At 43.0% G+C, this 26,061-nt stretch overlaps 1 protein-coding gene across 1 annotated transcript in view; it reads left to right on the top strand.

Moving 5' to 3' along the window:
• Window positions 1-536: 536 nt before the first annotated feature.
• LOC105947864 (sialic acid-binding Ig-like lectin 16) overlaps window positions 537-26,061 on the top strand; it is a 63,321-nt gene continuing 37,796 nt past the window's right edge. The window contains exons 1-3 of the mRNA XM_031906563.1: window positions 537-542; window positions 10,873-10,969; window positions 16,015-16,410. Coding sequence (XP_031762423.1) covers window positions 537-542; window positions 10,873-10,969; window positions 16,015-16,410 — 499 coding nt within the window. The remainder of the gene's footprint in view (window positions 543-10,872; window positions 10,970-16,014; window positions 16,411-26,061) is intronic.

Consider the following 26,061-nt stretch of genomic DNA (forward strand, 5'->3'; position numbering starts at 1 on the left):
CATGTGAATGAAGGATTTTTCTGAGAGAGGAAGTCAGATACCCTAAGAACATATTTACAAAAAAGGAGACAAGAAATCCTGTGTTTCTTTTGATGGAGGATAGAGTGCAGCGTTTCTACGAGTGCTTATGGCTGTATTTACATAGACCTTTCTGATAAAGCTTACTTAGTTTTTACCTTTCCTTCTCCTTTTAGCATATGTGAACACAATTATGTATAAAGAATTGTTGTACTAGGATTATTATATTTCTACAATGATGCAAAGATTGTGTATTAATACTTTTGTTCAACTCATAAAAGTTTTTACCTTCTTTTTTAGGTCCCAAGGAAATGTGTTTGGATTCAAAACTGATTCCTACAATGGTGGCTGGAAAATGTTTTATTTTAACTCTGATGTGTCTGGGATTCTTCCGGCTCCTTAAAAAGGACCAATAAAATGCAAGTAATGCAGGTGTAACATGGAAGGACAGAATGGGGGTATTATTTCATATATTTTTTTTGACATGTGAATGAAGAATATACAATGTGATAGGCACGATGCAAGTAAGTATTGTCTGGTAAATACCCTGTTGAGCTGCATCTAAAAGAACACCACACCACTTTAAAACACTCTCATCTGGTATCTATTTTATCAGTTGACTCCTTGATGTGGGTCCCTGGCAAAGAAAAGAAAGTATGGTTAGACTTGGAACATCAATGTAACACAATTCCACCAATTTGTTATGGTGTACCAAATATGCTATACCGAAAGTGTTAGGGTCTTACCCACTGATTAAAGGAGAAGTAAAGATAAACTAAGTAAACTTTATCAGAAAGGTCTATGTAAATACAGCCATAAGCACTCGTAGAAACGCTGCACTGAGCCCTCTATCAAAAGAAACACAGGATTTCTTGTCTCCTTTTTTGTAAATATGTTCTTAGGGTATCTGACTTCCTCTCTCAGAAAAATCCTTCATTCCTGGGGCCAGAGTCTGTCCTCTCTCCTGCCGCCCCCCCCCCCATAAGGATTTATAAAAATCCCCCCACCCTTAGGAATGCGTAATCTGAGCTACAATGGCTAGAGCTGCAGCAGTAAGCTACTTAAAATGGCAGCTGCAATCTTAAACAAATAGAGGGAGCTTCTAGGGCTCTTTACTCAGGTATGGTAAAGCTTTGAATGAATATAACATTCTAGGTGGCACTGATTTGGCTAATCAATTGGCAGTAAAATGCCAAAATGACTTTCCTTCTCCTTAAATGCTACATTGCAAATTTGGTATAAGAACAGGGAAAAGCTAAAACTCTCATGCCCCCCATATACTGTATCCACTGACGCTAAACCCAAACTTTATACAAAGCCTAGACCCTAAAATATTTGACAGATGGCAAGTCCTAAATAACAGGACAACCAGACTGAGTGACTTTAACAAGAACAAGAAGGTTATACCATTAGCAGATATCAAAAAAAAAAAGTGGGGACTCCACCCTAGGGGCACCTGGGGATACCACCAAGTATATAATAACTATATTCAAAATGCTCAAAACAGTGACTGGGACAGACCCTTAATTGCCTGCTCTCAAAATTATACAAAATAATTCTAGCTACTCCTTCCCAACCATTCTGTAAAAGTTGGGGAACAGACCGAGGCAGTGATATACCTACAACACCTATGGGGGAAATCATTTTTTTTTCCCAATCGATAAGTCCTGTAGTGCGATAAGAACAAGAATAATGAATTACAAACTCACCACTAGGTGGAATTACACTCCATCTAAACTCCAACAATAAACCCAGGTAGCCCTAACTTGGAAATGCTGAGCTGAAGAAGGCACACATCGTCATATATGGTTCTCCTGCCGTTATATATTCTAAAAATGATGTTCTCAGGGCTATTTCTACAATTACCCAAATTCCAGTAAAAATTACAGACACCCCAAAATACTATATTACCTGGAAAACCTCTGATCCAGAGATGGTGGAAGTCTTCTCGGCCTTCGCTGCGTTCTACATGGATTGTCCTAGTAGAAGAAATAAGAAAACTAAAGGAAATAAGCAAAGAATACTGGGAAATATGGGAACCATGGTTCACCTTTATATAAACCAGGGGAACAATAACAGCCCAACATAGGACAGAAATGAACAAACAATATTTCATAATACAAAGTGTTACTATACAGTGTATAGATGGGAACTTGTTGCCATGACTTGTACATAAGTTGCTGATGTAATTTATTAGACTGTTTTCACTCCCCCCTACTCCCCACCCTCCCTTCTTGTTTTCTGTATCCTTTTGCCACATTTTGGAAAATTTGAAAAAATAAAGAATATATCAAAAAGAAGGAAGAGAGAAAAGGATCCATTCAGAAAGTATGTAATGTAAATCAAGTGGTAACAATTCAAATTAAATCCATTAAAATTCCAGGCTGTAACATGTAACATTCCTGCTGAATTGTGCTTAGTACAGGGGAATCCCTATGTGCCATAGTTTTATGGTATCTCTCTGTACAGGCTATGGGCAAACTTAGGGGGCTTTTCCTGCTGAATTGTGCTTAGTACAGGGGAATCCCTATGTGCCATAGTTTTATGGTATCTCTCTGTACAGGCTATGAGCAAACTTAGGGGGCTGTTCCTGCTGAATTGTGCTTAGTACAAGGGAATCCCTATGTGCCATAGTTTTATGGTATCTCTCTGTACAGGCTATGGGCAAACTTAGGGGGCTGTTCCTGCTGAATTGTGCTTAGTACAGGGGAATCCCTATGCTGCCATAGTTTTATGGTATCTCTCTATACAGGCTATGGGCAAACTTAGGGGCTGTTCCTGCTGAATTGTGCTTAGTACAGGGGAATCCCTATGCTGCCATGGTTTTATGGTATCTCTCTGTACAGGCTATGAGCAAACTTAGGGGGCTGTTCCTGCTGAATTGTGCTCAGTACAGGGGTATCCCTATGCTGCCATAGTTTTATGGTATCTCACTGTACAGGCTGTGAGCAAACTTAGGGGGCTGTTCCTGCTGAATTGTGCTTAGTACAGGGGAATCCCTATGTGCCATAGTTTTATGGTATCTCTCTGTACAGGCTATGGGCAAACTTAGGGGGCTTTTCCTGCTGAATTGTGCTTAGTACAAGGGAATCCCTATGCTGCCATAGTTTTATTGTATCTCTCTGTACAGGCCATGGGCAAACTTAGGGGGCTGTTCCTGCTGAATTGTGCTTAGTACAGGGGAATCCCTATGTGCCATAGTTTTATGGTATCTCTCTGTACAGGCTATGGGCAAACTTAGGGGGCTTTTCCTGCTGAATTGTGCTTAGTACAAGGGAATGCCTATGCTGCCATAGTTTTATTGTATCTCTCTGTACAGGATATGGGCAAGCCCTCAGAGTTGTTTCAGCTTTGTAAATGAAAATATTTATGATTTTACCACTCTAGTACCTCTCTGTACAGACTAGGAGCACACTTAGAGAGCCAATCCTACTGGAATGATGCCATTGCCTAGTAACTGACCAATAAATCAATGCACAAAGAGGAACTTGTTTTCAGAAAATAAACTATAATTTTGTATCATTAAACACTAATACAATGCAACACTTTCAGTTTGTGTAATGTAAAACAACACATTAGTTCCTTAGTAATAAAGGAATGATTAAGTATAAACACTGCTTATAAAAATATGATGGTGCTATGTATAAACTTCATTGGAAACAGACAATGGGAACACTGATACATTGCAATAACTTACATGGTAAAATAAGGATAAATTACCATTGTTGGTAACACAAGGAACCTCCCACACTACTTCTGTCTCATTTACAGAAAGTGAAAAGTGAAATTTCCTGCTGGTGCAAATAATCGGTTCTTTCACCCCCTCAGCAGCTCTCCTTACGGACAGGCAGGGACTTTGGTGCCACATGGGGACCCTTTGGCTCATCCCAAGCTTGGCTTAAGCCAGGGCTACCAGGAGACTAAGGGCTCCCTTACATCCGGCATTGAATGAAAAGGAACCCAGAAATGTAGAACCTACAGCGCTTGCACAGTAACCTGTGGCACGTAAGGGGTTAAATACTAATTGACTGATGATGCTCTTGATCCATTGTTTATTGACAAGTATGGTGGAACAGGTGGGCCACATTAAGGGAATGTGTTATGCAGAAACATAACTCTATTATTTGACTACTGGTGGCTTTAAATAAATAACTATATGGGGTTTATACCGTATATAAGATACCAGGGGACCCATTCATTAAAACACGATTTTTGGGTGGTTAAAATCACCATGATTAATTCTGATGTTCGAAAATGTCACCAAAACTACTTTTATCGTCCGTATGAAAATATCGTGGTTGTGTTCCGAAAGTCACAAAATTTTTGGATCTGAACGTTCGTAAACGGCGCGAAAACCTTTCTGGCTTTGAAACTTCAATGTATGATTTTGAATTCCTCCCATAGGGCTCAATGGCACTCTGCAGCTCCAACCCGGCCCAAGGAAAGTCTCCCATAGGGCTCAATGGCACTCTGCAGCTCCAACCCGGCCCAAGGAAAGTCTCCCATAGGGCTCAATGGCACTCTGCAGCTCCAACCCGGCCCAAGGAAAGTCTCCCATAGGGCTCAATGGCACTCTGCAGCTCCAACCCGGCCCAAGGAAAGCCTCCCATAGGGCTCAATGGCACCCTGCAGCTCCAACCCGGCCCAAGGAAAGTCTCCCATAGGGCTCAATGGCACTCTGCAGCTCCAACCTGGCCCAATGAAAGTCTCCCATAGGGCTCAATGGCACTCTGCAGCTCCAACCCGGCCAAAGGAAAGCCTCCCATAGGGCTCAATGGCACCCTGCAGCTCCAACCCGGCCCAAGGAAAGCCTCCCATAGGGCTCAATGGCACTCTGCAGCTCCAACCTGGCCCAAGGAAAGTCTCCCATAGGGCTCAATGGCACTCTGCAGCTCCAACCCGGCCCAAGGAAAGCCTCCCATAGGGCTCAATGGCACTCTGCAGCTCCAACCCGGCCCAAGGAAAGTCTCCCATAGGGCTCAATGGCACTCTGCAGCTCCAACCCGGCCCAAGGAAAGTCTCCCATAGGGCTCAATGGCACTCTGCAGCTCCAACCCGGCCCAAGGAAAGCCTCCCATAGGGCTCAATGGCACTCTGCAGCTCCAACCCGGCCCAAGGAAAGTCTCCCATAGGGCTCAATGGCACTCTGCAGCTCCAACCCGGCCCAAGGAAAGTCTCCCATAGGGCTCAATGGCACTCTGCAGCTCCAACCCACCCCAAGGAAAGTCTCCCATAGGGCTCAATGGCACTCTGCAGCTCCAACCCGGCCCAAGGAAAGCCTCCCATAGGGCTCAATGGCACTCTGCAGCTCCAACCTGGCCCAAGGAAAGTCTCCCATAGGGCTCAATGGCACTCTGCAGCTCCAACCCAGCCCAAGGAAAGTCTCCCATAGGGCTCAATGGCACTCTGCAGCTCCAACCCGGCCCAAGGAAAGCCTCCCATAGGGCTCAATGGCACTCTGCTGCTCCAACCCGGCCCAAGGAAAGTCTCCCATAGGGGTCAATGGCACTCTGCAGCTCCAACCCGGCCCAAGGAAAGTCTCCCATAGGGCTCAATGGCACTCTGCAGCTCCAACCCGGCCCAAGGGAAGTCTCCCATAGGGCTCAATGGCACTCTGCAGCTCCAACCCGGCCCAAGGAAAGCCTCCCATAGGGCTCAATGGCACTCTGCAGCTCCAACCCGGCCCAAGGAAAGTCTCCCATAGGGCTCAATGGCACTCTGCAGCTCCAACCTGGCCCAAGGAAAGTCTCCCATAGGGCTCAATGGCACTCTGCAGCTCCAACCCAGCCCAAGGAAAGTCTCCCATAGGGCTCAATGGCACTCTGCAGCTCCAACCTGCTCAAAAGATAGTCAGCTTGAATGAATTCCAAAATGGTCGTAGTCTTTGCAAAAAATACGACTTTTTCGTGAAAGTTAATGAAAACCACAAAAAAGTCGTGGAATTTCAACGAAATTATTGTGGAAAAGTTTTATAAATTAGAAAAAATAATTTTTTTTCTCAAAAAACAAAATTGTGGTTTAATGAATGGGCCCCCAGGTGTTTATTTGCAGAATAGGTAACATTTGGTTAGATAGGAGCAGGTAATAATATAACTATAGTGCTCTTGGTCTATCTTTATTATCCTTGTTATTATTATTACCTTTCCATCCTTTCTACAGTCCATTTTTAACCCCTTTATTGCCAGAGACGTGCCCAACATGTAACTTAAAAATAACCCCACAGGGTCCCCAGTTTACTAATCAGAATGGTATCTCTGTGTAATCATAATTAAAACAAAAAGATTTGCTATTGCTGAAAACGGTATACAATTGCAGTAATGTAATGTCACTTCCTGCTGTGTTGTGACTTCGGCCCTCATTTCGTTAATTAGTGATCATTTCTGTTATGACATGCAACCACAGTTCTGTCTTGCTTTCTGGTAGGAATTCTACTACAGTCCCACAATATAAAGAAGAACACCCCATGGGCCATGGCTGACGTAACAATGAGAATGAAAGTGATGAGAAAACCCAGTTGAGAAAGAGTAACCAGAGGCACTGAATCTATACATATATGAAATATAAACCCTAAGTACTAACTACAGGGCAGGTCCAGACTGGCAATCTTACCTTTTTTATCCTTGTTATTACCTTTCCATCCTTTCTTCAGTCCATTATTAACCTCTTTATTGCCAGAGAGGTGCCCAACATGTAACTAAAAAAAAACACAGGTTCCCCAGTTTACTAATCAGAATGATATCTCTGTGTAATCATAATTGATAAACAAGTCAATTCAAGTAGTCAGTGTTCCCTGTATCAGTAATGCTCAGTGCTGCTCAGATCTCCCATCGAAATCCTTACTCCCCGATACGGGCTCTGCCTCCTGATGCCCCTAACTTGCCTCACTGCATTGTAAATAAGGCCTGTAGTTTTTAAGGAAAACCACCACTTATAAGATCTCTGTATTAGAGATGGGGATAAGGCTACAGTGAGGGATGAAACAAGACAGAGATAGAGAAAGAGGAAGAATAAAGATAAACAATGGGTGTGTTTGCAAATAATGAGTCGGTGATGGACATTTATAAACTCAAAGTGTCATATAAAGGTTTTACTTTTAATATACGGAACATTGTGTGAAACAGGAGGGTTTCACAGCGGAGTAAATTCAATACAAAAATTGTGGTTTTAGTGAGAGGAGAACAAGGAAAAAAGGACAAAAAGAAGAAACGAGGAGCAATTTATTTAAACACTTGAGACACGTAAGTTTGCATCATGGGTTAAGTCAAGGCTTATGCTCTTACTGCATTTTATTATAATATAATGATATCATTTTACAAATGTTCGTCTTATTGAGCAAATGTGTTTTTTCAAGTAACATTTGTAGGGAGTTCATTTTAAGACTGGGTTATATTCTCAGATAGAGAACAAGTAAAGTTGTTTTTGGTCTCAGAAGTGCCAGACTGCAACTATCATTGAGTATAAAATTGAATTATATGTCATCCCACTACTTCTGGGCTATAGCACAGGATAACCATATACAAAGAGTGGTGCCAATTTCAGCAAAAATTCTCCAGCATGGATTTAAGCAGTTAGAGTGTCCCCCCTATGTTACGTGGTGAGCAGTTACAAGTAGGGGTGACAGGCAGACCTCCACTCATACCTTATTTACAAATTCTAGAATAATTTTTCTTACAAATAAAAGCTATCGCTATAAGCTTTGTGGGTTGATTTAAACCCCGGAACACAAATATCGCCCCTTTAGATTAGCTTCCAATTGAAGCAGCGTAGGTGGTTTTTCACGGTGAGGGCAGTGAGGCTGGGGAATGCCCTTCCTAGTGATGTGGTAATGGCAGACTCTGTTAATGCCTATAAGAGGGGCCTGGATGGGTTCTTGAACAAGCAGAATATCCAAGGCTATTGTGATACTAATAGCTACAGTTAGTATTATTGGTTGTATATATAGTTTATGTATGTGGGTGGATAGATTGGTTAGTGTGGGTCTGTATGTAAGTGGATAGATAAGTCAGTATGGGTCTGTATGTGAGTGGATAGATAGGTCAGTATGGGTCTGTATGTGAGTGGATAGATAGGTCAGTGTGGGTCTGTATGTGAGTGGATAGATAGGTCAGTGTGGGTCTGTATGTGAGTGGATAGATAGGTCAGTATGGGTCTGTATGTGAGTGGATAGATAGGTCAGTATGGGTCTGTATGTGAGTGGATAGATAGGTCAGTGTGGGTCTGTATGTGAGTGGATAGATAGGTCAGTGTGGGTCTGTATGTGAGTGGATAGATAGGTCAGTGTGGGTCTGTATGTGAGTGGATAGATAGGTCAGTATGGGTCTGTATGTGAGTGGATAGGTCAGTGTGGGTCTGTATGTGAGTGGATAGATAGGTCAGTGTGGGTCTGTATGTGAGTGGATAGGTCAGTGTGGGTCTGTATGTGAGTGGATAGATAGGTCAGTATGGGTCTGTATGTGAGTGGATAGATAGGTCAGTATGGGTCTGTATGTGAGTGGATAGGTCAGTGTGGGTCTGTATGTGAGTGGATAGATGGGTCAGTGTGGGTCTGTATGTGAGTGGATAGGTCAGTGTGGGTCTGTATGTGAGTGGATAGATGGGTCAGTGTGGGTCTGTATGTGAGTGGATAGGTCAGTGTGGGTCTGTATGTGAGTGGATAGATGGGTCAGTGTGGGTCTGTATGTGAGTGGATAGGTCAGTGTGGGTCTGTATGTGAGTGGATAGATGGGTCAGTGTGGGTCTGTATGTGAGTGGATAGGTCAGTATGGGTCTGTATGTGAGTGGATAGATGGGTCAGTGTGGGTCTGTATGTGAGTGGATAGGTCAGTATGGGTCTGTATGTGAGTGGATAGATAGGTCAGTATGGGTCTGTATGTAAGTGGATAGATAGGTCAGTATGGGTCTGTATGTGAGTGGATAGATAGGTCAGTGTGGGTCTGTATGTGAGTGGATAGATAGGTCAGTGTGGGTCTGTATGTGAGTGGATAGATAGGTCAGTATGGGTCTGTATGTGAGTGGATAGATAGGTCTGTATGGGTCTGTATGTGAGTGGATAGATAGGTCAGTGTGGGTCTGTATGTGAGTGGATAGATAGGTCAGTGTGGGTCTGTATGTGAGTGGATAGATAGGTCAGTGTGGGTCTGTATGTGAGTGGATATATAGGTCAGTGTGGGTCTGTATGTGAGTGGATAGATAGGTCAGTATGGGTCTGTATGTGAGTGGATAGATGGGTCAGTGTGGGTCTGTATGTGAGTGGATAGATAGGTCAGTGTGGGTCTGTATGTGAGTGGATAGATAGGTCAGTGTGGGTCTGTATGTGAGTGGATAGATGGGTCAGTGTGGGTCTGTATGTGAGTGGATAGATAGGTCAGTGTGGGTCTGTATGTGAGTGGATAGATAGGTCAGTGTGGGTCTGTATGTGAGTGGATAGGTCAGTGTGGGTCTGTATGTGAGTGGATAGATAGGTCAGTATGGGTCTGTATGTGAGTGGATAGATAGGTCAGTGTGGGTCTGTATGTGAGTGGATAGATAGGTCAGTGTGGGTCTGTATGTGAGTGTATAGATAGGTCAGTGTGGGTCTGTATGTGAGTGGATAGATAGGTCAGTGTGGGTCTGTATGTGAGTGGATAGATAGGTCAGTGTGGATCTGTATGTGACTGGATAGATAGGTCAGTGTGAATCTGTATGTGAGTGGATAGATAGGTCAGTATGGGTCTGTATGTGAGTGGATAGATAGGTCAGTATGGGTCTGTATGTGAGTGGATAGATAGGTCAGTATGGGTCTGTATGTGAGTGGATAGGTCAGTGTGGGTCTGTATGTGAGTGGATAGGTCAGTATGGATCTGTATGTGAGTGGATAGATAGGTCAGTGTGGGTCTGTATGTGAGTGGATAGATAGGTCAATGTGGGTCTGTATGTGAGTGGATAGATAGGTCAGTGTGGGTCTGTATGTGAGTGGATAGGTCAGTATGGATCTGTATGTGAGTGGATAGATAGGTCAGTGTGGGTCTGTATGTGAGTGGATAGGTCAGTATGGATCTGTATGTGAGTGGATAGATAGGTCAGTGTGGGTCTGTATGTGAGTGGATAGATAGGTCAATGTGGGTCTGTATGTGAGTGGATAGATAGGTCAGTGTGGGTCTGTATGTGAGTGGATAGATAGGTCAGTGTGGGTCTGTATGTGAGTGGATAGATAGGTCAGTATGGGTCTGTATGTGAGTGGATAGATAGGTCACTATGAGTCTGTATGTGAGTGGATAGATAGGTCAATGTGGGTCTGTATGTGAGTGGATAGATAGGTCAGTATGGGTCTGTATGTGAGTGGATAGATAGGTCAGTGTGGGTCTGTATGTGAGTGGATAGATAGGTCAGTGTGGGTCTGTATGTGAGTGGATAGATAGGTCAGTATGGGTCTGTATGTGAGTGGATAGATAGGTCAGTATGGGTCTGTATGTGAGTGGATAGATAGGTCAGTGTGGGTCTGTATGTGAGTGTATAGATAGGTCAGTGTGGATCTGTATGTGAGTGGATAGATAGGTCAGTATGGGTCTGTGTGTGAGTGGATAGATAGGTCAGTGTGGGTCTGTATGTGAGTGGATAGGTCAGTATGGGTCTGTATGTGAGTGGATAGATAGGTCAGTGTGGGTCTGTATGTGAGTGGATAGATAGGTCAGTGTGGGTCTGTATGTGAGTGGATAGATTGGTAAGTATAGGTTGTGGGTGCTGGGTTTACTTGGAAGGTTTAAACTTGATGGACTCTGGTCTTTTTTCAACCCTATGTAAGTATAAGGTGTTTAAATATGTTTTTATTATAAATGCATACCCATCTCTTTTCACCAATTTCTCCCTATTTCCTAGGTAACAGGGCCCTTCTGCATTAACCATAGCATGTGGTACAGTGAGTGTAAGTTCCTTTGGCAGTGCCACACAGTTCTACTCTTTCTGCTGTGGGAGGGTGAGTATATGGCACAGTTATATACGGAATATCTGTCACGACCGGTAACCCAAAACCTAGAACAACTGTCAAAGGTCCTGGTTGCAGCTTGCGCTTCTGCCTATAACAGCCACCTTTGGCTTTGTGTGGATTGGGCGCCACCAGGTCTTAAAGTGAGAGGACCAGGGCAAAGGTTCTGAGTGAGCAAGGGGAGCAGATCATAGGATGAGGACTGAGGCTACTTACAAGAATCAGAGGCAGGCAAGTCAGACCAAACCACAACAGCAGCACAGTACAAAGTTGGGATCCAGAAGAGAAGTCAACCAGGCAAAGGGGTCAAGTCCAGGCAGGATATAGGCAGGCCCATAATGGGCGTGGAAGGGACTGAGTGGTAGGGATTTATAGGCTGGATAATTGGAGATTTAGAAAAGGAGTGGGTAATAGAGACCTCCTATATAAAACATTCCTGCCTGGAAAACTAAGGATAATATTGAAGGGAACCAAGAACCCAGCATTCTGCTCAGTAGGGTAAGAGGTAAGGAAGTAGTGGGTTCCTGGTTCAAATCCAGGCAGGATGTTACACTATCATATTCATACTGTGCTTATATGGTAGCAATCCCAGGAACAACAGTAAAGGAACTTATCTGATGGGCAGCATTAAGAACACAAGACTTCTTCTCCATCATTTCAATATTCCTTTGGGATGTAAGTGCAAAGGCCAAATAAATGAATCATCTAATTGGATTTAAAAATTAAAAACTCCAGCATCAAAGATTACAAACTAAAGGTCAGGTTGTGCCTACTGCACACTTACTGCTCTGCTCCAATGGAAACCACTCAGGCACATTCAGTAGGGTGGGAGTATGATATTCTAGGCACTATTTAGATTAATTTTAGATCTAGTGTGACATGCTGACTGCCTGTACATGTAGTTTTGTGAGGAATTTGTGAACAGGCTTGCTTCTCATTAAGCCTTGACCTTCTGGCTTCACCTTAAGCCCTGCTGACTCTTCTCAGCCCTCACACATCAGGTCATGGCTCCCTCTGCTCCTTGCAGTGGCAGGCAGCACCCCCAGCCCCTCTGGGAGTTCCTCACACAGTCAGGCAGCGCCCCCCCAGCCCCTCTGGGAGTTCCTCACACAGACAGGAAGCGTCCCCAGCCCCTCTGGGAGTTCCTCACACAGTCAGGCAGCCCCCCAGCCCCTCTGGGAGTTCCTCACACAGACAGGCAGCCCCCCAGCCCCTCTGGGAGTTCCTCACACAGACAGGCAGCCCCCCCAGCCCCTCTGGGAGTTCCTCACACAGACAGGCAGTACCCCCAGCCCCTCTGGGAGTTCCTCACACAGACAGGCAGCCCCCCCCAGCCCCTCTGGGAGTTCCTCACACAGACAGGCAGCCCCCCCAGCCCCTCTGGGAGTTCCTCACACAGACAGGAAGCGTCCCCAGCCCCTCTGGGAGTTCCTCACACAGTCAGGCAGCCCCCCAGCCCCTCTGGGAGTTCCTCACACAGACAGGCAGCCCCCCAGCCCCTCTGGGAGTTCCTCACACAGACAGGCAGCCCCCCCCCAGCCCCTCTGGGAGTTCCTCACACAGACAGGCAGCCCCCCAGCCCCTCTGGGAGTTCCTCACACAGACAGGCAGCACCCCCAGCCCCTCTGGGAGTTCCTCACACAGAGAGGCAGCACCCCCGGCCCCTCTGGGAGTTCCTCACACAGACAGGCAGCCCCCCTGGCCCCTCTGGGAGTTCCTCACACAGACAGGCAGCACCCCCAGCCCCTCTGGGAGTTCCTCACACAGACAGGCAGCCCCCCAGCCCCTCTGGGAGTTCCTCACACAGACAGGCAGCCCCCCCAGCCCCTCTGGGAGTTCCTCACACAGACAGGAAGCACCCCCAGCCCCTCTGGGAGTTCCTCACACAGACAGGAAGCACCCCCAGCCCCTCTGGGAGTTCCTCACACAGACAGGCAGCCCCCCCCCCCCAGCCCCTCTGGGAGTTCCTCACACAGACAGGCAGCCCCCCCCCCAGCCCCTCTGGGAGTTCCTCACACAGACAGGCAGCCCCCCCGGCCCCTCTGGGAGTTCCTCACACAGACAGGCAGCACCCCCAGCCCCTCTGGGAGTTCCTCACACAGACAGGCAGCCCCCCCGGCCCCTCTGGGAGTTCCTCACACAGACAGGCAGCCCCCCCAGCCCCTCTGGGAGTTCCTCACACAGACAGGCAGCCCCCCCCCCCAGCCCCTCTGGGAGTTCCTCACACAGACAGGCAGCACCCCCAGCCCCTCTGGGAGTTCCTCACACAGACAGGCAGCCCCCCCAGCCCCTCTGGGAGTTCCTCACACAGACAGGCAGCCCCCCCCCCCAGCCCCTCTGGGAGTTCCTCACACAGACAGGCAGCACCCCCCCCCCAGCCCCTCTGGGAGTTCCTCACACAGACAGGCAGCACCCCCCCCCAGCCCCTCTGGGAGTTCCTCACACAGACAGGCAGCCCCCCCCCAGCCCCTCTGGGAGTTCCTCACACAGACAGGCAGCACCCCCAGCCCCTCTGGGAGTTCCTCACACAGACAGGCAGCCCCCCCCAGCCCCTCTGGGAGTTCCTCACACAGACAGGCAGCCCCCCCCCAGCCCCTCTGGGAGTTCCTCACACAGACAGGCAGCCCCCCCAGCCCCTCTGGGAGTTCCTCACACAGACAGGCAGCCCCCCCAGCCCCTCTGGGAGTTCCTCACACAGACAGGCAGCCCCCCCAGCCCCTCTGGGAGTTCCTCACACAGACAGGCAGCACCCCCAGCACCCCATATTCTTCAGTGCTGTATATGTAGTATAAATAAATCTAAAGCAACTGGACTTGTTAAGTAATCATTGAAGACGTTTCACTACTCATAGAAGTACTGGGTGTCATTAGAACTCTACACCACAGGGCGGAAAGTGTAACAACTGATACAGAGTCCAAGGACAAGGAACGCAAACATCTCAGAGGAGAACTGGAAGCTTGTGGCTACCCAGACTGGGCCTTTGTCAAAACAACAGCAACTAAGCCCAACAGGAACACTAAAACAAATAACCGTCCTGAGATAGAGAGAAGGCGCAATATAGTTATCCCATATGTAGCAGGAGTGTCGGAGAAACTCAGGAGAATTTTCAACAAACACCACATCCCTGTGTTTTTCAAACCTAGCAACACACTGAGACAAAAACTTGTACACCCAAAGGACCCAATACCAAAGCAATGTTGTATACACAGTCCAGTGTAGCGAGGAGTGCACAGACCTTTACATTGGGGAGACAAAGCAACTGCTCTCCAAGCGAATGGCTCAACATAGGAGGGCAAACTCTACAGGCCAGGACTCTGCTGTATTTCTACACCTAAAAGACAAGGGACACTCCTTTGAAAATAGCAACATCTACACATTTTGGACAAAGAAGACCGCTGGTTTGAAAGAGGTTTAAAAGACAAATTCATGTTAAACTGGAGAAACCATCCATAACCAGGGGTGGGGGCCTTCGACACAACATGCCTGCTACATACAATGCTGTTCTAACATCTGTACCCCGGTAGTTTCAGAACTCTTCACACATCCATTCATGCAACTCTAACAAGTAACACCTGTTTTGAAAAGTTGCATGATACTTTGGTAATCCTTTCAAAGTAACTCCACAGCATTCACACCTCTGTGAGTTTCAGACGTCACCTTTCTGAAGAGTTACAAAGTGCCATTGTGATTGGATTAGTGGAAGAGTACATATGCTGAGGTCTTCCCATACCAGTCAGTTGTATTGGATTAGTGGAAGAGTATATATGCTGAGGGCTTCCCATACCAGTCAGTTGTATTGGATTAGTGGAAGAGTATATATGCTGAGGGCTTCCCATACCAGTCAGTTGTATTGGATTAGTGGAAGAGTATATATGCTGAGGGCTTCCCATACCAGTCAGTTGAACTGAAGAAGCTGCTCAGATCAGTAGTGAAACATCTTCAATGATTACTTAACAAGTCCAGTTGCTTTAGAATTATTTATACTAGATATACCAAACAGTAACCTTGCCCAGTGCATCTCTCACACTAGGGACATTTGGAACAACTCAAACCAAGAGGAAGCTCATCTGAAAAACATCCAACTGTAGCGTAATAGAGCCATACTTCAACCAGTGCCTAATATACAGTATGATATTCAGCTGAACCTGGCTATTTCACATTATGGGGCATTTTTATAACCACAGATGCATTTTGGTGAATTTGTGTATTTGACATTTATTTTATAAGTTAATATATAACAAATTATATCATTTATTCTTTATTAGTTGGGCCCTAATAATCTATAAAATGAGAGGGATGGTAAACAAAACTGCAAGAAGTAAAAAAAAATTATATATCCATATATACATATATCATATACATATTTACTGTATACATAAGGAAATAAAGACTTATTGGCTCTATTTTCTGCATTAGATAATCATTACATTGGGATTTATGTTTAACATATTTAAGAGCAGCTTTAAAGTATATTTTTTTAGTGGAAAAATATAATTTTCTGTAAAAAGCTATGTTACACACACTGCGCACTGGTACAGGAAGTTGGTAGCACCATGACAAATTGGCCACTAAAGGCTATTATTTTTAATATGTACTTGTCAGCATAACCAGCATTGCAGCTCCAAATAACCCATAGCAATCAGTCAGCAATTAGCTTTGATCAGTCTGCTGCAAATCAGGTCCCTGTCTGCCAGCAGCCTAATTACTGTTGCAGAAATATGGAAACAGCAAACTGACTCTTTGGGGCAGATTTATCTAAATGTGAGATTAGAGCTCATCACATTCACCCACTCTCTTCATCCCTATGGGATTTTTAGGAGTGTATGTATGGGATCTACCTGTCAAGCCATGTAAAATGATTTATGTTGGGCCAACAGTGTCATCAGTGCAAAATAAATCTCAAGTTTAAAAAGGTGTATATTTTCAATAGAGAGCCATTTTTGTTTATTCAGACATTGGCTGAGGTTCACAAACCAGTTATAAACTTAAAAGAATCATGAACAGAACCTATATGAACATATATTCTCTCCCCACAGGAATGAACTGTAAGGAACAGACAGAGGCTCTGCCAGGGTTTAGCATAGAGGCCCCAGCAGGGGTGAGAGTGCAGAGGGGGCTCTGTGTGCGCATCCCCTGTAACTTTACTGTTGGTCCCGGTTATACCTTAACCAGAGATGCCATTGGAATCTGGTATAAAGGATATAATGGATTTTTTAATAAATCAATAGTTGCAGCTTCTACTGACTCCTCTCAGTTCCCTGATACAACAAACGGGCGCTTTATATTCACTGGGAAAGTGAGTGCCGGAGACTGTTCCTTCTCTATCAGGGATGCACAACCAGGAGATACTGACTGGTACCAGTTCCGACTTGAGGATAGAGATGGATTAAAATTTAACTACCTTGGTACCCAACCATCTGTATCTGTGACAGGTAATTGAAATAAAACAATATAAACCCAAGAAAGCCCCAGATAATGTTGAGTCCCCACATGGTGACTGCAAGTTATAATCGCTCTGCACAAAAATGTATTGTAATGATCACAGGAATCCTGAGAAACCACTGCAGCCTGCAGCACCCATATGAACGTAAAATGACTGAGCAGCTGCGGAGCGAGAATATCTCACAACTAGTGATGAGTGAATTTTTTGGCAGGCATGGATTCCTAGCGAATTCCCACATTTTGCCATTGGTGAATTGTTTCGTGAAACCTCTGAAATTTTGGTTTGAAAATTCACGGTCGCATTAAAAAAAAGCCGCAAGTCAAAATTGCGCCTATTTTGAAATGGCTGTGGCTCTTTTTATGCAACTGTGAATTTTTGGAAAAAGGGGCCCTGACACTGCAAAACAGACGCAGTCATGTCAAAAGAGTTGCATGCATAAAAAAAAAACATGTGGCACCCAAGTTTCGTAAATTTTTTCAGTATTAGATTGGTTGCTCATTGCCATAAGTATATTTATTTTCTGTTAAATTATTGCAATCTTTCATACCTTTCAATACATAACACCCAGTGAAAAAACTGAACAAAAGGATATGAAGGCAGATACTCTGGATGAGAGAATACCCCAACGTTTCGGCTCAAACGCCTTTGTCAAGGGAGCTCTAGTGTCCATAGTGTAGTACACAGTTTTTAAACCCTGTATGGCACCAAAAAATCACTGCACAAACGCGCGTTCTCCTCTGCTCGAATACCGTGATGTCACTTCCGCATTCATCACTTCCACAAACATCATATTCGCTTCCGAGATGTTGCGCCCTATACACTACATACGCCTATTTTCGCATACGCATGCATTCATGCGTAATCATGCAAGCGTAATCATATACACAATGTATATACGTAAAAACGCACGCACCCTATGCGCATGTTACTTAGCAACCAGTTTACTGAACCTTTTTTATAAGTACATTATATTTCCAAAGCAGTATGTTATATAAGCATATATAAACATTCTCTATAGTAAGCCTTCATTTCATAATAGAACAAATGATCATGTGACTAAAGTACACAAGTGCCATATAAATAAATAAATATAGCAAGATACAGCCTCATCAAATAGAATATGCCAATGTATAATCATGTGACAGTAATAAAACATCATTAATATCAAATACAGGTATCGGACCCCTTATCCGGAAACCTGTTATCCAGAAAGCTCCGAATTACGGAATGCCCGTCTCCCATAGACTCCATTTTAATCAAATAATTCAGAATTTTAAAACTGATTTCCTTTTTCTATGTAGAAATAAAACAGAACCTTGTAATTGATTCCAACTAAGATATAATTAATCCTTATTGGATGCAAAACAATCCTATTGGGTTTAATTAATGTTTTATTGATTTTTTAGCAGACTTAAGGTATTGAGATCCAAATTACGGAAAGACCCCTTATCCGGAATACCCTTGGTCCCGAGCATTCTGGATAATGGGTCCTATACCTGTATAAAAACTGTGTTCTCACATCATACAATAAAAAATATATTTCATAAAAGTGTCAATATCAATATTCACAAATGTCAGTGTTATATATTTTAACCCACAATAAAATAGTAAGTATAACAAATATAAAGTGCTTGTGTATAAATTAATGGATATCCTCTTACATTATTAAAATACAATAATACACATCATATTATGCTTAAAACCATTCACAGTCCTCCAAGTCTATATATTAGTTTGCTTCAAAAGAGTTCTCAGAATTCAAACTCCTCATACTTAATTTCCATTTCCTCACTGTATATATATTTTTTCATGTTGGATGCCTATCAGGAGGATCAAAAATATCCAAAAAAAATACACATATAAACACACACAATTTAAAATCACTAAAGAAAAAAAATATATATATTATTCTCTACTTGTAAAGCAAGCTGATGTCATAATGAATATCAAGAAAAGATCAAACAAGAGCACCAGTCCTAAATATAGTGATACAACAGACCTTAAAAATCTCAGAAAAATAATGACAATTCCCTGTCCTCATTCAGACCATCAGGTGAGAGGGAATTTAATTTATAGATCCATTTTAATTCTCTTTGTTTCAATAGCAATTCCCTGTCTCCACCTCTCTAGGGCATACGTACTCTTTCTATACCCATATATATATACGTTGACTAACCTGAAGTCTTTATTCAACCTGTATTTATGCCAGGCCTTTGAAAGTTAAATGATGTTCTTTGTACAGTTGAATAATGTTCTAAAAGCTGAATAATGTCCTCATTAAAGATAGGGCTAATACAGAAACACTACATTAGCAGTAGCACTGAAAAATGAGTTCCTTTTGTGAAATATGTCTCAATCTTTGCCAATAATCTTGCAGATCTGAAAGGACCTGATATATCTCCCACCGAGGGTCTGATCGCTGGGGAAGAAGTGACTCTGACTTGCTCTGCTCCTACAAACTGCCCTGGGCTCTCTCCAACCTTCACATGGGAAGGGAGTGTAAATACAGAAAGAACACAGAGCCATACATTGCGGCACAAAGATGGGAACTTCAGCTACTGGTCCGATATCACTTTCACTCCATCACCGAGTGACCATTCCCCCTTATCCTGTACAGTGACTTATAAACATGGGTCTGCTAAGGCAAACATAACCGTGAATGTTCATTGTAAGTGTTCCTTTCATCATGTTTGTATATACTGTATATATTCGAGTATAAGCCTAATTTTTCAGCACCCAAAATGTTCTGAAAAAGTCACCCTCTGCTTATACTCGAGTCGGGTGCCATGGGTCCCTCCAGACTAGCACCTTCTCTCCTTTGTGTGCAAATTAGGCCACCCACAACCAGACCCTCCAGTGCCCTGGCCCGCTCCCAAATTCATCTTCATCTACCAACCTCACCTGTCCCATTCTGCACTTTAAATTGCACTTTATATTCTATATAAACCATAGTTTTGAAGGATTTTTCGGAAAATTGACGCGACTTTTTCATAGCCATTACGAATGTTTCGCAAAATGACGCAACTTTTTCGTAGCCGTTACGAATTGCATGAAAAGTCGTGACTTTTTTGCAGCTTTCGCGCAGAGTACAAAAGATTCGGATTCATTCAAGCTTCAGTATGGTGACTTTTCTTGGGCCAGGTTGGAGCTGCAGGGTGCCATTGAGTCCTATGGGAGACTTTCCTTGGGCCGGGTTTGAGCTGCAGAGTGCCATTGAGCCCTATGGGAGACTTTCCTTGGACCGGGTTGGAGCTGCAGAGTGCCATTGAGCCCTATGGGAGACTTTCCTTGGGCCGGGTTGGAGCTGCAGAGTGCCATTGAGCCCTATGGGAGACTTTCCTTGGGCCAGGTTGGAGCTGCAGAGTGCCATTGAGTTCTATGAGAGGCTTCCAAAATCATGCTAACTCTGAAAGTTTCGCCCGCCGCTTACGAGCGCTCAATACGAAAAAGTCGCGACAAGATACAGTACGAGCGAATCGTAATGGCTACGAAAAATTCGCGACTTTTCGCGCAAATCGTAATGGTTACGAAAAAGTCGCGACAATTTTCGAAAAGTCGTAAAGGCGACGAAAAAAATCGCAAAAAATACGAAAAAGTCGCAAAATGTTCGTTTTCCAATCGGACTTTTTCCAATTCGGATTCGAATTGGTGTCTTAGTAAATCAGCCCCTTTGTGTTATAGCTTGGTTGATGATTGAGCTAAGGGGGTAGTACTCTTAAGGAATCATTGTTGATACCATATTGTTTTTGTTGACCTTCTTCTCCACTTACAGAGCTAGTTTACTGTTTTTCTTTGTAAAAAAATATTTAGAAACATATGCCTCACTGATGCCTCATTTAATATAATTTTATTGGTATTTATTTTGATTATTGAAATTTAGCAGTAGCTGCTGCATTTCCCACCCTAGGCTTATACTCAAGTTTTTCCAGTTTCCTTAGGTAAAATTAGGTACCTTGGCTTATATTCGGATCGGCTTATACTCGAGTATATACGGTACTGTACAAAAAACTAGTATTTCCCTTTTTTTCCTCATATCCTGCAACTTTTTTTCCCCATGTTCCCAAGAAAAACCCCATTTTAGGGTCTCTGACCCCATGCAAGTGCTCTCCATCACACAGTGAGCCCCATAAGCATTAGTGTTATCATGGGACATTGTCATTTAGAAGAGAGAGGTGACACTCTTAACCATATTCTATTCTCTGAACCCTGTTATTGTTGCCCCTATATTTCCACTGCTGTTTGGTGCTGAAAACTGAACAAGATCCAAGAACGTACACTCTTCTCTCATCTAGCAGAAGGCCCCTATAGCTTACATACAATAAGGAATTGCTACTAATTTGGTTATGCAGCTTATTATGGGGAGACTTAAGGGCACTATTGAGAGAACTGAAGGTATGCCTGCAGCTTGAGATTAACTCTTTATTAGCCTTTCCTTCTCCTTTAACCCAAGTATATCACACTTATTTAGGCAAGTTTACCTTCCACAATCCATTTGTTGTACTTTCCTCTACTCAGTGTTGGGAATTTAATAACACGCAGAGCGAGCCCCAGGTCTAATTACCCATATATAGAAACAAAACATCTTTAGTGTAAGATGTGCATCCATATTAATTACTAATTAGTCATACATCATGGGAAAATAATTTGGGCCCCGTGCTTAAAAGGATGATGAGGATTCCCTCAATAACATGACAACCATATAAGGTTCCCATAATAACTGAATGTAATTTAAAGCTGTTTGAATTTGAAAGCGCAGAAAAATAGCAGATATACAATAAATGTTGAAGAAAAGAAATGTATTTCACTCCATCTTCTTCTTTAGATCCCAAAGAAACGTGTTTGGATCCAGTAGTGATTTCTGCAATGGTGGTTGGAAATATTGTCATTTTAGCTCTGATGGGCCTGGGAATCTTCTGGTACCTCAGGAAAACTAGGAATGTGCAAGAGACAGGTAACATGGAAATACAGAATGCAGATATTATTTAGTACTTCAAACAATACAATCATTTTTGTGTCAGAAATGAAAACCCAGTAAGACCAGTGAGGGACTTGTGAGTGTTGCTCCATGACAGAAGGGGCAAGCAGCAGGCAAAGGCAAACTCTGTAGGGCTCTTTATTCATCTGGCACCATCACATGACATATTTACTGCACAAATAATACAACTAAAGGGACTACTGTCTGGGGAGCTGATATAACTAGATAGATTTATTCTTGAGTACAATACATAATAACCAATCACTAGTCAGCCAGAAAGATCAACCTCACCAATGTATTTTTCAGAAGGTTTTGGTCATGTTCCAGGGTTATTATTATTATTATTAACATTTATTTATAAAGCGCCAACATATTCTGCAGCGCTGTACAATAAGCGGGTTTCATACATTGGACAGGATAACAAAGCTGGAGGCTGTAGCCTCCAAATGGTCCACCAAACTCTTTCTAGCAAGGATCTAGGTAAGGATCTGCTACAACTCATCTGGTGATTGTCGTGTCACCTCTTTCCACTCCACAAAGGGAAAAAAAAGCTAAAAACAGCAAAATAGAGGTTCCCCAAGTGCGAAAATGTGTTTATTTGAAAGCTAAAATGCTCTCACATCAAAGAGTAAAAGACTCTTTTCATGTTTCAATAGCACTTCCTCAGGAGGTCAAGGGGAACTACACCAGTACAAAATGTATATGTATATATAATATTTAAATGTGAAATGGGGGTATATATTCTTAGTTTCCCAGGTGCCCTCAGGCACGTGACCTGCGCTCTAATAAACTTCTGTCACTTTTTACTGCTGCTCTTTACAGCTTAAAAATACATTTGCTAGTTCAAAACTACAATTTTAAATGGCAGTGCGTTATTTGCTATGTACCCCATAAAAATCAATAAAAAGAATACATGTTATACATGTAGATAAATTGATTACTTTGAGAACTATATATATAAATTATAAATAATTAATATTACATTGATACAATATTACTATTAATATATTCTACTATGGAAAAGTAATTACTTAACTAAATTGATGGCAATATATAAAGTTTTTTCTGGTGTAGTACCCCTTGACCTCCTTAGAGACACTATTGGAGCATGTTGAGACTGAAGGGAATCCTGAGATGTTAAGAGTCTTTTATTTATTCACGTTGAGGTAAATGCATTTTAAACTTTCAAACAAAAACATTTTTAGATTAAAAAACATGGAGGGCCCAGTTTCACATTGCCATGTTCCCAGCTCCACCCCATCCTTGTATATTATTTATATAATGTATAATTTCAGGTGGAATTATGGGTATGATCAACTGGGGTTGGACCAATTAAACCAACTTCTGTAGTTGGAGTTAGTGTTGCAATGATGCAGCATATTGTTCCCTAAAGAGTAGACTGAAATGTGGCAGTTTTACTGTACAAACTTGGAATATACAATGCAGTAAGCCATAATTCACTTATGATTTCCACCGATACAGTTTATATTTCCAGAAAGCCTGAACTCCAGCTGGATTAATAATTTCAGCTATATTTGTCACTCTGAATTTTTTTTAAGCTAACATTAAGTTGAGATTTGGGGTGAGTGCTTATTTGTGCCCTGGGTACCCCTGGAACTATAGCGGGGTGACTGTTACCCCAATGTTTCTATATATCTGTAACCTTGTTATGGGCTAAGGGGGCCCAGCCTGAAGGCCAGTTAGGGGGGTTTGGGGTGAGTGCTTATTTGTGCCCTGGGTACCCCTGGAACTATAGCAGGGTGACTGTTACCCCAATGTTTCTATATATCTGTAACCTTGTTATGGGCTAAGGGGGCCCAGCCTGAAGGCCAGTTAGGGGGGATTTGGGGTGAGTGCTTATTTGTGCCCTGGGTACCCCTGGAACTATAGCAGGGTGACTGTTACCCCAATGTTTCTATATATCTGTAACCTTGTTATGGGCTAAGGGGGCCCAGCCTGAAGGCCAGTTAGGGGGGGATTTGGGGTGAGTGCTTATTTGTGCCCTGGGTACCCCTGGAACTATAGCAGGGTGACTGTTACCCCAATGTTTCTATATATCTGTAACCTTGTTATGGGCTAAGGGGGCCCAGCCTGAAGGCCAGTTAGGGGGGGATTTGGGGAGAGTGCTTATTTGTGCCCTGAGTACCCCTGGAACTATAGCAGGGTGACTGTTACCCCAATGTTTCTATATATCTGTAACCTTGTTATGGGCTAAGGGGGCCCAGCCTGAAGGCCAGTTAGGGGGGGATTTGGGGTGAGTGCTTATTTGTGCCCTGAGTACCCCTGGAACTATAGCAGGGTGACTGTTACCCCAATGTTTCTATATATCTGTAACCTTGTTATGAGCTAAGGGGGCCCAGCCTGAAGGCCAGTTAGGGGGGGATTTGGGGTGAGTTCTTATTTGTGCCCTGGGTACCCCTGGAACTATAGCAGGGTGACTGTTACCCCAATGTTTCTATATATCTGTAACCTTGTTATGGGCTAAGGGGGCCCAGCCTGAAGGCCAGTTAGGGGGGGATTTGGGGTGAGTGCTTATTTGTGCCCTGGGTACCCCTGGAACTATAGCAGGGTGACTGTTACCCCAATGTTTCTATATATCTGTAACCTTGTTATGAGCTAAGGGGGCCCAGCCTGAAGGTCAGTTAGGGGGAGATTTGCTTATTTGTGCCCTATTTTTTATATTATAACATTTTTTATGGTGGCACTAGGTAGATGCTGAACAGGTTTAAACTAAAACCCCTAAAAACTGTTGCTCTGAAGTAGCTGATTTGCAAATATATTTAGCCACTTGAAGCAAAATCCGCATTGGAGTATTCCTGATTTTTGCCCATAAAGTGATACAACCTAATTAAGCTAAAACCTGATCCTCTTCATCCATTAAGGTGAAATAAAAGAAGGTCCTAAGCCAAAAGCTGAAGAGCCTACATATGAGGTAAGGAATGTAGAGTGATTTTTTCAATGTATCTTTCTCAGCTGTAGAGCTGCTGCACAGGAAGAAATGTGCTGAATAAAGTTTTAATCTGTGCAACATGAGAAGAGGCATGAAATTACTGCCAGTCTCCTGTTTTTAAAAAGATAGGAGGAGAATTAAACAAAACAGAAAAGAAGAAAGGGATAGGAAAGTAGAGAAGTTAGAAGAGAAAAATCCTTGAACCATATGGGGGGGGGGTTGCATTTTTGCTGTTATCTTTCTGACGAGGAGTGATGCAGTAATGGACAGGACATACTTTTAAAAATGTCAGCTTAAAACACAATATTGGACCATAGCTTAATTGTACAGAGCAGGATTTGGGCTTGGGTCAAAAAGAGTTACACAATTACTACTCTTTTATTTATTTATAGCAATAATGTGAAGTCTCCAGGAGCCCAGTCTTATTACAGTGTTCTAGGTTGCCTCTCTACCCTAGGGGGCGGATTTACTAATCCACGAATCCGAATGAGAAAAATGCGGATTGGAAAACGAATATTTTTCGACTTTTTCGTATTTTTTGCGATTTTTTCGTCGCCGTTACGACTTTTACGTAAATTGTTGCGACTTTTTCGTAACCGTTACGACTTTCACGAATTGACGCAACTTTTTCGTATTGAAAATTCACGACAATTCGCGAAAAAGTCACAAAATACCGATCATTACGAAAAAAACGCATTCGGCCGCTTTTCGGACGTTCGTGGATTAGTAAATGTGCCCCTAGGTTCCTCCCTTACCTACACCTGAATACGTATTTCCTTATTTCCATTGCAAAATTGCCCCTGGGGCTCTACCCCAACTAATCACTCCTTGTTGGGACAACAGACTGTTCTTTGTCATTAGCCTATCTACATTTTGCTCCTAGATTGAACTCATAGCCCACTACTAACCACTAGCTACTGTAGATCAAGTACAGGTACTGTTTTATTATTACAGAGAAAAGGGAATCATTTAACCATGAAATAAACCCAATAGGGCTGTTCTGCCCCAATAAGGGGTAATTATATCTTAGTTGGGATCAAGTACAGGTACTGTTTTATTATTACAGAGAAAAGGGAATCATTTAACCATGAAATGAACCCAATAGGGCTGTTCTGCCCCAATAAGGGGTAATTATATCTTAGTTGGGATCAAGTACAGGTACTGTTTTATTATTACAGAGAAAAGGGAATCATTTAACCATTAAATAAACCCAATAGGGCTGTTCTGCCCCAATAAGGGGTAATTATATCTTAGTTGGGATCAAGTACAGGTACTGTTTTATTATTACAGAGAAAAGGGAATCATTTAACCATGAAATAAACCCAATAGGGCTGTTCTGCCCCAATAAGGGGTAATTATATCTTAGTTGGGATCAAGTACAGGTACTGTTTTATTATTACAGAGAAAAGGGAATCATTTTTTAAAAATGTAATTAATATCTTATAGTGGAGTCTATAATTCCATAATTCAGAACTTGAATCTGGATAAGGGGTTTCGGTATAACGAATCCTATACATATACCTGAAATTTATATACATATGTTTATATAGAATCTCTTACTGCCATATTAAATCTCACTTTAAACATTTTTTCCATCTATTTTTTAGACAATGGATAATCAAACCCAGAATACGTACAGTGAATTGAATGTATCGACCATCAGCAGGATTCACTGAGTCATTTCTGCCTCCCCCCAACAAAAACACTTTACATTT

This window comes from Xenopus tropicalis, chromosome 7, assembly GCF_000004195.4.
Source record: "Xenopus tropicalis strain Nigerian chromosome 7, UCB_Xtro_10.0, whole genome shotgun sequence".
NCBI lineage: Eukaryota > Metazoa > Chordata > Amphibia > Anura > Pipidae > Xenopus > Xenopus tropicalis.